This window comes from Panthera leo, chromosome A1 (genome assembly GCF_018350215.1).
Source record: "Panthera leo isolate Ple1 chromosome A1, P.leo_Ple1_pat1.1, whole genome shotgun sequence".
NCBI classification, from domain to species: Eukaryota; Metazoa; Chordata; class Mammalia; order Carnivora; family Felidae; genus Panthera; species Panthera leo.
Window position 1 is genome coordinate 211,993,242 of NC_056679.1, and position 12,294 is coordinate 212,005,535.

Below are 12,294 nucleotides of genomic sequence, written 5' to 3' on the forward strand. Positions count from 1 at the left end.
TTTTTTTACATCTGAATTTTTAGAAATGAATTTAATAGGGGAAGAGCTCCTTTTTTTGCTAAATACAGACCATCCCCAACTTTGATATATAAAATAATCCCAGTAACATGTATTAAAGTCCGATATGCAAACGTGAAAACATGGAATTGCATGTTTTAAGGGATTTTGTGTCCCCAGAAAGCAAAAGATGAGTAGCAGGAAGGTCATCATATACTGAAAATCACTGCATTTATTTATTCTTGGTATAATATGTTATATGTCTGAACTGTCACCTTCTCTTGACATCCCGGAATATTTTAGATTAAGGGTCCCCTAAAAAGAAAGTAAAGGAATGGCAAAGAAATAGAAGCATTTAGGACCACAGGAAACATGAACCCAAGACCACTCTAGTTGAGGATTGATGTCCAGACCACAAGGCTCTCCATGATGGCCCCTGCCCATCTCTCTGTCCAATCCCACTCTTTACCCTAGCATTCTGATTAATGCACCTTTCCCAAACAAGCTTCGTTGTTTCATAGCACTGTGCCTCCATACATGCCATTCTTTCCACCTTGAATGCCCCCCACCCTATTTTGCTGGCTGAGCAAGCATCTACATATCCTATATGCTTCAGCTCAAAACTTGGCTCCTTTATTTAGTCCTTTCCTGACTTCTTTAGGTGAAACTGACCATATCCTCCATTGTGCCCTCACTAGATCATGAACAACTTATGAGGTAATCTTTATATTTAAATATAATCATTATTCCTTCTACTCATTTATGTAACTCTTCCCACCTGCTAGAAATACAGAGACTGAAACATAGATGTGCCCAATAACTGGGAGGAAGAAAAGTTGGGGTGAGAGGGGGGAAAGAGAAGGATGAATTTTCATGCTGTTCAACTTAGAATTTTTGGAATGAATTATTTAATCTTAAGGGTCTTGTGAATCTGTTCAGCATAAGTAAAGGAACAGAAGAAAAAGTTGTATCCAAATTTAGTATTTGGTTCAACTTGGAAAGCAAGAAAGTGTTCTGAAATCAAAACAGAATACAAATGCAGCGATCCCGTACACGTATACCCCTCTAGAATGTTGGGATAGTTTAATCATCTAGTTTATTTTCCTTTCCATACTGATGGAGAAACAGAGGCTGAGAGAAGAGAAGTGATTAATCCATGTGAACTCAGGTGGCAATTTGCTCTCGGGGTCACACCTGAGTGCAACCTACTGCCCTCCCAATGCTATGCTCACTAATTCCTCTATACTCGACTGAGCACTCTGTATGAGTCCAACATGGAAAGGGTATCAGGATGACTCCACAAATCAAAAACACCACAAGGGAGAATCACAGAATTGTGCTTTCATTTCATATCTCTGCCAATGGCTCCTATAAGCTGAGGGTATTTTTCATTCTATCTGGTCTGTAGATCACACTAGTTAAATTGATGCCATAACTAGAAAACAGTCAGGCCTGTTTGGTCACAATAAGGTGTTGGCCAGGCTTTCTGTTCTCATTAGTCTGACTCGGGTCCTCAGTCTAGGCCACAGGTTCCAGGTGAGGAAACATTAATACAAATTACCCTCCTCTAAGGCTGTAAAAAAATTAATATAATAATTGGCAATCAGCATACAAGGCAAAACAGCATTAGAAGTGGAGTGATTTAATATCCTGCCACTTCTTTCTTGCTAACTGAATCAGAGGCTGTTTTGAAAATGGAACCGAAAAGTCAGAGATTTAGTGAGTGTCTTCCCTTATTATTTACTTCAGCATATTAATAAAGTTTATTTCCCATTGAATGTGAATACTCTAACAAAAGGGGTAATGCTAGCTTGAAAATTAAATTAGGAATAATAGATTGCAGCAACGAATGAAAAATAGGAAAATAAAATCCAATTTTATAATTAATGTCTTATAAAACTCCCTTGTCCTAATAAAGAGTCCTGTTACTTCACCATGTGCTATTTCCCAGAAATCTGTTTTGTCAGACAAATGACCTCTTTGTGTGGAAATTATTAGCAGGCTCCCTCATTTGCTCTGTGGCTGATTTCAAATTGACAGTTATTTTTTCCTTTGTGTAATCACTACATGGCAGGAAAGTGAGGTTATTGGCTTGTTTTTCTTTGGGGAGGGGTGCTGTCTGGCAAGCATTGTTTATCTCTAAGAAGTTGAACACTCAATTTATGGTGGCATTAGAGCCTCAGTCTGTCCCTTGTCACATGGGCCAGCATCTTTCTATGTTACAGCCCAAGGTTTGAAGTCAGGTGACTTAGCACAATCTGCAGGTGGCGGAAGAAGGGGGAACTGTCTTTGGGGTGTACCTCTACTGAAAGTTTGAGGGATTTTCTTTCACGATCCCAAACCCTGTAGTTATCACTATTCCACCATGGCCAGAAAGAGCACCATTTTTCACTGTGTAGAGAGGGGCCGGATACCTTACAGCATGCACACACTTTCTTGCTGGTGCACTTTCTCAGCCAAGTTTAGCCAAGCTAATGAGATACTAGATGGGAGGATGGGGAGATTAAAGGTGCTCTTCATTGCTGCAGTGACCAGGGTCTCCTTAGCCCACTTGGAAACCCCCTCGGAATTCATATATGCACTCAACAAATCTGTACGGACCCTCTGTGCCTGGCACCATGCTAGATGCTTGGGGCACAGTGGGAACCAGGGCAGATAGGGGTCTGATTTCATGGCAGTGAGAGTGTAAGAGAAAGGACACACAGAATGAATAAAAATTGTTCCACATTTCAAGTTCCTGTGATAGAAATGGACAAGGAGCTGAGAGAAATTACAAGAAAGAGAGCCTCCTTCGGATAAAGGCATTCCAGGAGGGCCTCTCTGAGGAGATGACATCTAAGGTGAGGGCTAAAAGAAGAGCAGTAGCGCGTAATGTAAAGAGTAGAAGGAGGAACATTCAGGACATAAAGACCACGGGGATGTACTGTTAACCCACAGAGAGGTTGGAGGCAAAAGGCTGAGGAGCACAGGGGTCTGTTCCCCTCCTTCCTACCTCCAGTCCCTACCTGACAGTGGAGGGTGACAAGACAGGCCAGGCAAGGACAGGATCAGGAGAGACTAGGAGATGGGGGCAAGATGAACGGAAGGGATTCGGCTGGCACTAGCATTCTAAAGAGATTGGAGACCAAGTCTTGGAAGCTCAAGTTATGATCAAGTAAAATCTAGGTGGAGGATGGAATAGCTCCCAAAATCCGAGAGGTCAGAGAGTAGGTCTACTTCAGAATCGGCTGTGCAAACCCTGGTTTGGGGGATGCTGGCGCATCAGTGTTGATCATGATTTTAAGGAGTCAGCAGCCCGCAGTGACCTGAGACTGAGCAGGATGCCGGGGCTGCTACACAAGGTGTGGGCATGGGGGAGGGGGGCAGTGAGGAGAGCCTTGTAATGGCTTTCAGGGGGCCTGTGCTGAGCAAACTCTCAGTGACGAAGGCAGGTGATGTTAGCTACAGGAGGAAGGAGGGTGGTAGGGACAAACCCAGGGTTTGCTCACTTCTGGGAGTCAAACCACTGAGTAGTTATTCCAGTTACTTCCCTCATGTCGGCCCTTCATCTGACAAAGCATAACCCATCTTGCCTTCAGAGACGTGGAGAAAACAGGTTTTTAGCAGGATTCTGAGGGCGGATGGGTGTGGGTTGGCCGAGAGTTCCCCTTCACCCCGGATGAATACACACCGGAGGGAATGGCCGCCTACTGGGGCACACACTGCACCAGCCGGCACCTAACCCCAGTGTCTGTGACCTTCACGACAGTGCTGTGAGATAACAGTTATTGTCCCAGTTTCTCGATATGACACCTGAGGCTTGGAATTTTTCTGTGACTTCCCCAACATCTCACAATAAGTGAGTGACAGAACTGGACTCGCCACCTGGTTCTCACATTGCCATGCCTGTGTTTTCGGACATGGGGAGCCCCATCTTTGGGAGCTGTTTAAGTGATTCCTTCTAGAGGGCCTGTGAGGGAATCAGTACACTTGAGCTAGACTTAATCCTTCTTCATGGCTGGAACCCTGGAACTTCACGGCTCTCTGAGAAACTCCCTGGGATATGGAGGATCCAAAGCCTGACACCAGGGACTCAAGTATCCCCTTTTCTCTCCCTCTCCATGCAGTGCTCCAGAAACTGCAGCGGGGGCTTCCAGATCCGGGAGATTCAATGTGTGGACAGCCGGGACCACCGGAGCCTGAGGCCGTTTCACTGCCAGTTCCTGGCCGGCATTCCTCCCCCGCTGAGCCTGAGCTGTAACATAGAGCCCTGTGAGGAGTGGCAGGTGGAGCCCTGGAGCCAGGTATGGCCTCCAGACACATCATCCACACAACCAGGAAAATGTGAATCCCTGTGCTACCATGTGAGACTAGAAGTCAGGGAAGACCACGCGTGCGTCGTGGCAATGACTGGCCTCCGTTCAGTGGCCTAATGCTGTGTGGAGAAGGCTGAACAGGTCAACAACAACAACAGGTCAACAGGCCACAACAATTGGTGGTTTCAAACGTGATAATTCAGTGTTTTCTTACAACCCAGTCTCCCAGTGGACATACTGGGGAGTTGAGATTCATGTTGGGGAAATGTACATGGACCACTCTGATGAAAGTCATTTAGGGCAGAGCCTCACATGCCTCTCTCCTAGGCCTCTGCAATTGAATTGGGGGTATTGGTCAGGTCCTTCCCACACACAGTTTATTTTAGAGTTCCACTTCTCAGTTGAATGCCCAGATCATTGTTTACACAAATAAAAGGAAGTGTGCTTGTGCCTGTCTGTATGTCCTCTGTTTTGTGAGGGTCCAGGCTCTACTGGGTCTTTGTCCTACTTCAGCACATGAAAACAAAGTGACTGTTCTTTGGTGAAGTATAATAATCTTATTCGCCAATATGCAAATACCTCAACAGCTAACAAAACAAAACAAAACAAACAAACAAAAAACTCCCAACCATACCCATGCATGGTAGAAAGAAGAGAAAAAAAGGAACCCAGCATATTTTGAGTGTGTCTATGGGCTAAGCATTTTACCTACCATACTTCGTTTAATTTTCTTTTTTTTTTAATATGAAATTTATTGTCAAATTGTTTTCTATACAACACCCAGTGCTCATCCCAAAAGGTGCCCTCCTCAATGCCCATCACCCACCCTCCCCTCCCTCCCACTCCCATCAACCCTCAGTTTGTTCTCACTTTTTAAGAGTCTCTTATGGTTTGCTCCCTCCCTCTCTAACTTTTTTTTTTTCCTTCCCCTCCCTCATGGTCTTCTGTTAAGTTTCTCAGGATCCACATAAAAGTGAAAACATATGATATCTGTCTTTCTCTGTATGACTTATTTCACGTAGCATAACACTCTCCAGTTCCATCCACGTTGCTACAAAAGGCCATATTTCATTCTTTCTCATTGCCACGTAGTATTCCATTGTGTAAATAAACCACAATTTCTTTATCCATTCATCAGTTGATGGACATTTTGGCTCTTTCCATAATTTGGCTATTGTTGAAAGTGCTGCTATAAACATTGGGGTACAACTGCCCCTATGCATCAGCACTCCTGTATCCCTTGGGTAAATTCCTAGCAGTGCTATTGTTGGGTCATAGGGTAGATCTATTTTTAATTTTTTGAGGAACCTCCACACTGTTTTCCAGAGTGGCTGCACCAGTTTGCATTCCCAATACTTCGTTTAATTTTCACAACAATCTGAATGGTAGGCTTTATTAATTCCATTTTATAGATGAAGAAATTGAGACTTGGAGGTTAAGAAACTTACATGAGGTCACACAACTAGAAAATAAATGGGGGAGTATTTGTTTAAGCATAAGGTAGACTCCAGTGCCAGTGTGCTTTCTACCATAGACATTAATTCAATAAGCACTGAACAAAGAGTAAACTAAGGAGGAAGAGTGAATCAATAACTATTTTGGAGGAAACCAAACCTTCCACGTGCCCTGGAAAGGAAGGTAGTGAATTACAACTGTAGAACACAGAGTTAGAGTCAAAGCTTACAGAAGACTGAGCCCCCTACAGCTACTTACTGCCTACAATGTCAAGCAGCCATACTTATTCCTGAGGCTCTGGGCCAATACCTGGTGTTTTGGGGGGGTGGGCAGCAGCCACTACTGTCCCCTCTTTCTCCTCCTTACCTGCTCAACTCTGGGGCATATAAAGTGCCTGCTACTCCCATGCTCTGGACTGAGGCCTCTAAGACTTCCACGTATAATGAGCCTTCAGAATCATTATACAGCTTTCAGAATCCAGGAATTTGCAGAGGAGCCCAGATCGCCTTGTCAGAGAAACGGCATCGGCAGGTTTTTAAAGATGAGCAATCAGATCTGCTTTCTGGTTATGAAAAAGATGTATTCTTTATGCTTCCTCAGTAGCTTCTGGGAGCCCTAATCAGGCACTGTTCCCTGAAGGTCTCCCCAAACCCTCCTTTCTAAAGTAGTATTCTGTTCTGAGTAAGCCACACAGTTGGAAGACTTCCCTCTGAGGAAGCAGAGGACATGGAAATGCAAAAATATTTCTCTTGAGCTTTTGAGGGTCTGAGCACCCTTAGGTGCTTTCCCTGATGCATGATGCTGCCTTGTCTATACACACTCTCTAGCAGACTGCCATCATGAGACTGTGGGCCCCTTTGGTATGTCAGCCAGCCCATACTGCCTGCATGGAAGAGGCATTTCAGCTGTTGGAATGTCCCTACACCAGAGGTTCTCAAACTTTAGCTCACTTCAGAATTACCTGGGGGTTTCTTAATACACAGATGGCTGGACCCCATTCCCAGAGTGTCTAGTTTGGAGGTCTGGGGTGGAGCCTGAATTCTTCATTTCTAACAAGTATCTAGAAGATGCTGAAGTTGCTGGTCTGGAGACCACACTTGGAGAATCACTGGTTTACACTTTCTTCACCTCCTTTCCTAGATATTACTTGGCCAGATGACCCTGAATCTATATGTACACATATAGGTAGAATGATCTCCAATGGGGGAATCCCTCCCTTCTCTCCTCAGATAGGATTAAAAAGAGATAGAATAAATTTGAAAAATCCATGTTGACCCTTAAAGTTGGAATACCATGAAATCAATAGCTTAGTTCTTTTATTGAACAGAAAGGGTTAATTATATGTAATTACCCTGTTTCCTATGGTACCACTACATATGTCATGCCTGATATAATGGGGGAGATGTTGGCAACCATAATTATTTTGTTGTTGTTGTTACCACACAATAAAGATTTTTCAAGGTTCTTTAAAAAATTTTTTTTTCATGTTTATTTATTTTTGAGAGAAAGAGAGGGAGAGCGAGAGAGCAGGGGAGGGGCAGAGAGAGAATCCCAAGCAAGGTCCATGCTGTCAGTGAAGAGCCTGACGTGGGGCTCGATCTCACCAAACAAACCATGAGATCAGGACCTGAGCTGAAATCAAGAGTCAGATGTTTCACTGACCGAGCCATCCAGGCATCCCTCAAAGTACTTTTTTTAAAGGTTTATTTCTTTATTTTGAGAGAGAGAGCTCATGCAGAAGTGAGGTAGGAGCAGAGAGAGAAAGGGAGAGAGAGAATCCCAAGCAGGCTTTGCACTGTCAGTGCAGAGCCTGACACAGGGCTTGAAATCATGAACCATAAGATCATGACCTGAATAGAAACCAAGAGTTGGACGCTTAACTGACTGAGCCATCCAGGTGCCCCTCAAAGTATTTTTCAAAGATTCTTGGTGGATTATGTAATTTCCTCCTAGAAACCTTATGAAAATGAGACAATAGATCTTATAAAATTATACTAGTGAGCAAAAACCTGACACATTTTAGAGTTGTATCCCTTTAGGAATCCAGCCTGTCGTCTCAAATTTATCTTGTGAGCATGACAGCCAATGCATCAGACCCCTGGGCAAACCCATCAATTTCCCTATTCTGGATATGGACATATTTAGTTCTAAAGTTCTATGTACTGGGTAAGGAAGATTGAATCCCATCATAAGAGGAGATTAACATAATCGTATTGCAAATGTGTCCCTGTTTGGACTGTCAGAACTAGTCACAAGAAAAACATCTACATTTTGCATTTTGGTTTATAGATACTTGTGCCAGAAGGCAAAATGCAAATAACATTATGTCCATTCTGGCATGACCTCTCATTTAGGTTTTTAACCAATATCCCTTCTGTTTGGCATACTATTTTCCATCAAACTATTTGGCATCTTCTGATTTTTTTTCTCTTCCTCATATCCTTAGAATGTCCTTTATCAATCTCCTTTCTCTAAATTTTATTTCATCACTGCCATTTGGTCACTGTGAGGAACCTGGCATATATGTTGCAGATTCCAATATATATACTAATATTCTTAACAATCCTGTACGCAACACAAATGATAATAAAAAGGTCTTCTCTTATCACTGAAAATGTCACCATGAGATCTTTACCTAACCTCGTCCCTGTGATGTATCAGTGTTCCAGGTCCTGTGGAGGTGGAGTTCAGGAGAGAGGAGTGATTTGTCTAGGAGGTCTCTGTGACTGGACGAAAAGGCCCACATCCACTGCACCCTGCAACAGCCATCCTTGTTGTCATTGGGCCACTGGGAACTGGGACCTGGTAAGAGCCGGTTATAGTCCCTTCAATTTATTTTAGTCTTTTAAAAAATAGTATTTATTTTCTTTTGATTTACAAGGTAATATATATTCATGGAAAATGTTCAGCAAATCCATTGATTTAGTTCCAGTACTCTTCTGCCATTAATTCCTCTAAATCTGCTGAAAGTTGATCCTTGCTGACATGTGGTCAATGTTTACTGTCTTGAAGAGAAAACTTCAAATACATTCAATAGAAAGCAGATCAAATACCAACATGATCTCAGAGGCACAAAGCCCAAGAAAAAGCAGTTTTGGGTCTCAATACCTTGGATCCTGTGGCTTTTCCTGAAGCAAACAGGAGTTGTTAATGCCCTGAAGCTGGAGGCTTAGCGTGATTTCCTGAGTTTCAGATCTTGTCAATTCACAGATCAGTTTGCCAGATGGCCAGTCTGTTTGATGGAGAGACAAACAAACAAACTGTAAATGAGAGAAAGATTTATTATTGTCACAAAGTTTGTTTGTTATAAAAATAACTGTATCAGTGACCCTGAAAACAAAGAAAATCCTCCCATAGACAGATTCTCCCAGCACTTTGATTTGTCATATCCTGAATTCTCTAGAAAACAGAGTCCTAAGACCAAAGCTAACACTTTATTAGGAAATACAATACCAGAAAATCAGGGGTGATAGGAAAGAGGAAGGAGACAGGGAAAGAATGGATCAAATATGAGGTGGTGCATTACCAGACTGACCACTTGTCCTAACTGACTGTTGCTTGGTGTCAGGAACAACTGGTTGCTCTCAAAAGAAGCCCTTCAAAAAGCTAGCTATATGAACTCTCTTAGGGTAGTTTGTCCAGGGGCAAGAAGGGAGAAGATGATTTACTGGTTCCTATCTCTTAGGATTGAGTAAAAAGTCTTCTCTCAGATGGCTAATATCCCCTGTTGTCTTGGGCTATTCATGTGTGGGCATTGGGCAGGCCCCACCATGTCTCAGCCAGAAAAGCCCACATGTCTCAGCCAGAAAAGCCCAGAATCAAGAGGTGAGAGGCACACAGCATGGGCATAGGAGGTGCAGGCCAATAGACTATGCTTTCATGAAGTTAGTTACCATCTCAGCTGGGGCAGATCAATGGCCAACACCTGGGGAACAAGGGGAGCCAAGAGGATCTGATATACAAATCCCTCAACTGTTAATATTTTGTAATGTAAAACTTGTTCTTGTTTAAGCATATTTTGATAGTTATAACACAGGCCAATGCAGTATTTTGACAAACGTAATGCCCCCACATATTTTTAAGCTGCTATATCCTTAGTGATTCTCACTGTTCATTGCTGTATAGTTGCTCCTGCATAGCTATAATCAATTCACACTCTGGCAAGTACTCTTGAAAAAGGCTTCTACTGGTACATCCAACTCAAGATTGTGCTGGTCTCTGGATAATACCTGCTCAAATCCAGGAAGAACAAGATGATTTATTATTGCTAAAGGAACATTGTCCATTAATCACTTAGCCTGCAAAAAATTAAAAATGCATATTTTATTATACCCATAGCTTAAAAAATTTCCAGTAGGCAAAGAAGAATGATGTCAACCACTTCAGTAGGTAGACAGGGCACATCATATTTTCTATCGATTCCCTATCTTCATTGGCATCTAATACTGATTCATAATGAATTGCCAAAGAAGATACTGGTGTCAGGACAAGCTTTTGTTTTTGCAACCTGCTAAACTGTGTGCCAGGGCCAGTAGCTGACTTTCATCCTGTCCCCATGGGCCATGTGAACAACAGAAAATGTCACATGCAATTTTACTTTTTTTCATGTAAATATAATTTAATCACTTTACATTTGGCATCTCCCTTGGAAAATGACTTTATTTCCTGTTCACTAGAAATTCAGTTATTCCAAAACCAATTTTCTTTATCCATCTTTGATTTCAAAACCTGAAAAGACTTTACCCAACAAATAAATATGTGTTTCAGGATTAAGCTCTTCAAAAATACCCTGGAACCCTATATAACAATATAAACATTACTAATCAAATCAAATGTGACCATTAGAAGAAAATAATTCATACCATGTGAACTATTATGAAAATGTTATAACTTTGGCCCCATTCAGGAACACAAAATCCCATAGAAGATTAACAACTACAGATGAACATTTTTTTAAAACATTTATTTATTTATTTATTTATTTATTTATTTATTTATTTTTGAGAAACAGAAAGCACACAAGCTGGGAAGGAGCAGAGAGGGAAACAGAGAATCCCAAGCAGTCTCCATGCTGTCAGCACAGAGCCCAATGTGGTGCTCAAACCCATGGACCATGAGATTATGACCTGAGCCAAAACCAAGAGTCAGATGTTCAACTGACTGAGCCACCCAGGCACCCCTACGGATGAATTAAGTCTGTCAATTCCCTGAGGCTCTTGTACCTTATTATTTAGCTCAACAGTTTCTTTTTGGCAAGAAAGATAATGATAGCCCAGTAAATATTATAATAATGATGTGTGAAGCATATCCTGTTCTTAGGGAACTAAGTGAAGAAAGAAAACTGTCAAAAACACCCCCCATCCGTTTACCTATAATATGGTCTGCTTCTCATTTTGGCACTCAGGTAGTATCTGCTAGAAGCAGATAGGCAGACTTACAGTTGACTTAGCATGCCAGAGAAAGCTAAATTGTAAATTGTGAGGTTCTGTGTGGTTGTTATTCTTCAGTCAAATTTCCAGCACATTTTTTATAATAATGTGTCTGGAGTTAGAACGGAAAGTATTAAAATCAATGAGAAATTTAAACTACATAGACTGACACAGCAGTTCTACCTGTAGTAATTTAACCCACAAATATTCCATCAAACGTAATCCTAGATGATGATAAAGATGTTCGTTTCCATGTTGTTTGTAACAGCAATTCCTAAAAATAACCTAATATCCTTTGATAGAAGAACTGGTCAGTCTATTAATTTATTAGAGTACAGCCCTTTTAAGAATGAGGTAGACCTATATTTCTGAGTTGTAAAAATTCCTAACAACAGAAATTCAAAGTTTCTTTATTTTTAAAAAAATTTTTTTAATGTTTATTTGTATTTTTGAAACAGAGAGAAACAGAGCATGAACGGGGGAGGGTCAGAGAGAGAGGGAGACACAGAATCTGAAACAGGCTCCAGGCTCTGAGCTGTCAGCACAGAGCCGGACGTGGGGCTTGAACTCATGAACCGTGAGATCATGACTGGAGGCGAAGTCGGACACTTAACTGCCTGAGCCACCCAGGTGCCCCTCAAAGTTTCTTTAAAGAGAGTTAGAGGTTACTGCATTTTGGAGGTGGACATGAGTTAAAGTTTCCTTGGAAGAGCCATTTGTCAAAAATTCATCAATTGCGCATATCAAAGAATAGGGGGCTTGAAAGGTGGCTAACACCTACCAAGCCAGGCTTTGGAATTACTCTTGACCTCTGAGATCTATTATCAAGTGAAAAACACGAATTACGGAGCCCAGGGAACACATGTGGATGAATTGAACATACACATTTGCCTCTCTTCCCCAAACTGCATTAAATAGAAGAGAAAAAAATTAAAAACACCTCAAATCCACAAAGACCAGAGGATAGAAGACAATATCAGAGAAGGAATCAATAAAATTTTGGAAGCTAGAACCAGATAGGCAAACATATAGTTGACTTTGCATGCCAGAGAAAGCTAAAAACTGTCTATAGCACAGAAATTTTCCAGGCAGCTTCTGAGGCAGCAGTGAAGGTAGGG

At 41.8% G+C, this 12,294-nt stretch overlaps 1 protein-coding gene across 1 annotated transcript in view; it reads left to right on the forward strand.

Moving 5' to 3' along the window:
• ADAMTS12 (ADAM metallopeptidase with thrombospondin type 1 motif 12) overlaps positions 1–12,294 on the forward strand; it is a 307,211-nt gene that overhangs the window by 280,040 nt on the left and 14,877 nt on the right. Inside the window, exons 21-22 of the mRNA XM_042903184.1 lie at positions 4,104–4,280; positions 8,409–8,552. Coding sequence (XP_042759118.1) covers positions 4,104–4,280; positions 8,409–8,552 — 321 coding nt within the window. The remainder of the gene's footprint in view (positions 1–4,103; positions 4,281–8,408; positions 8,553–12,294) is intronic.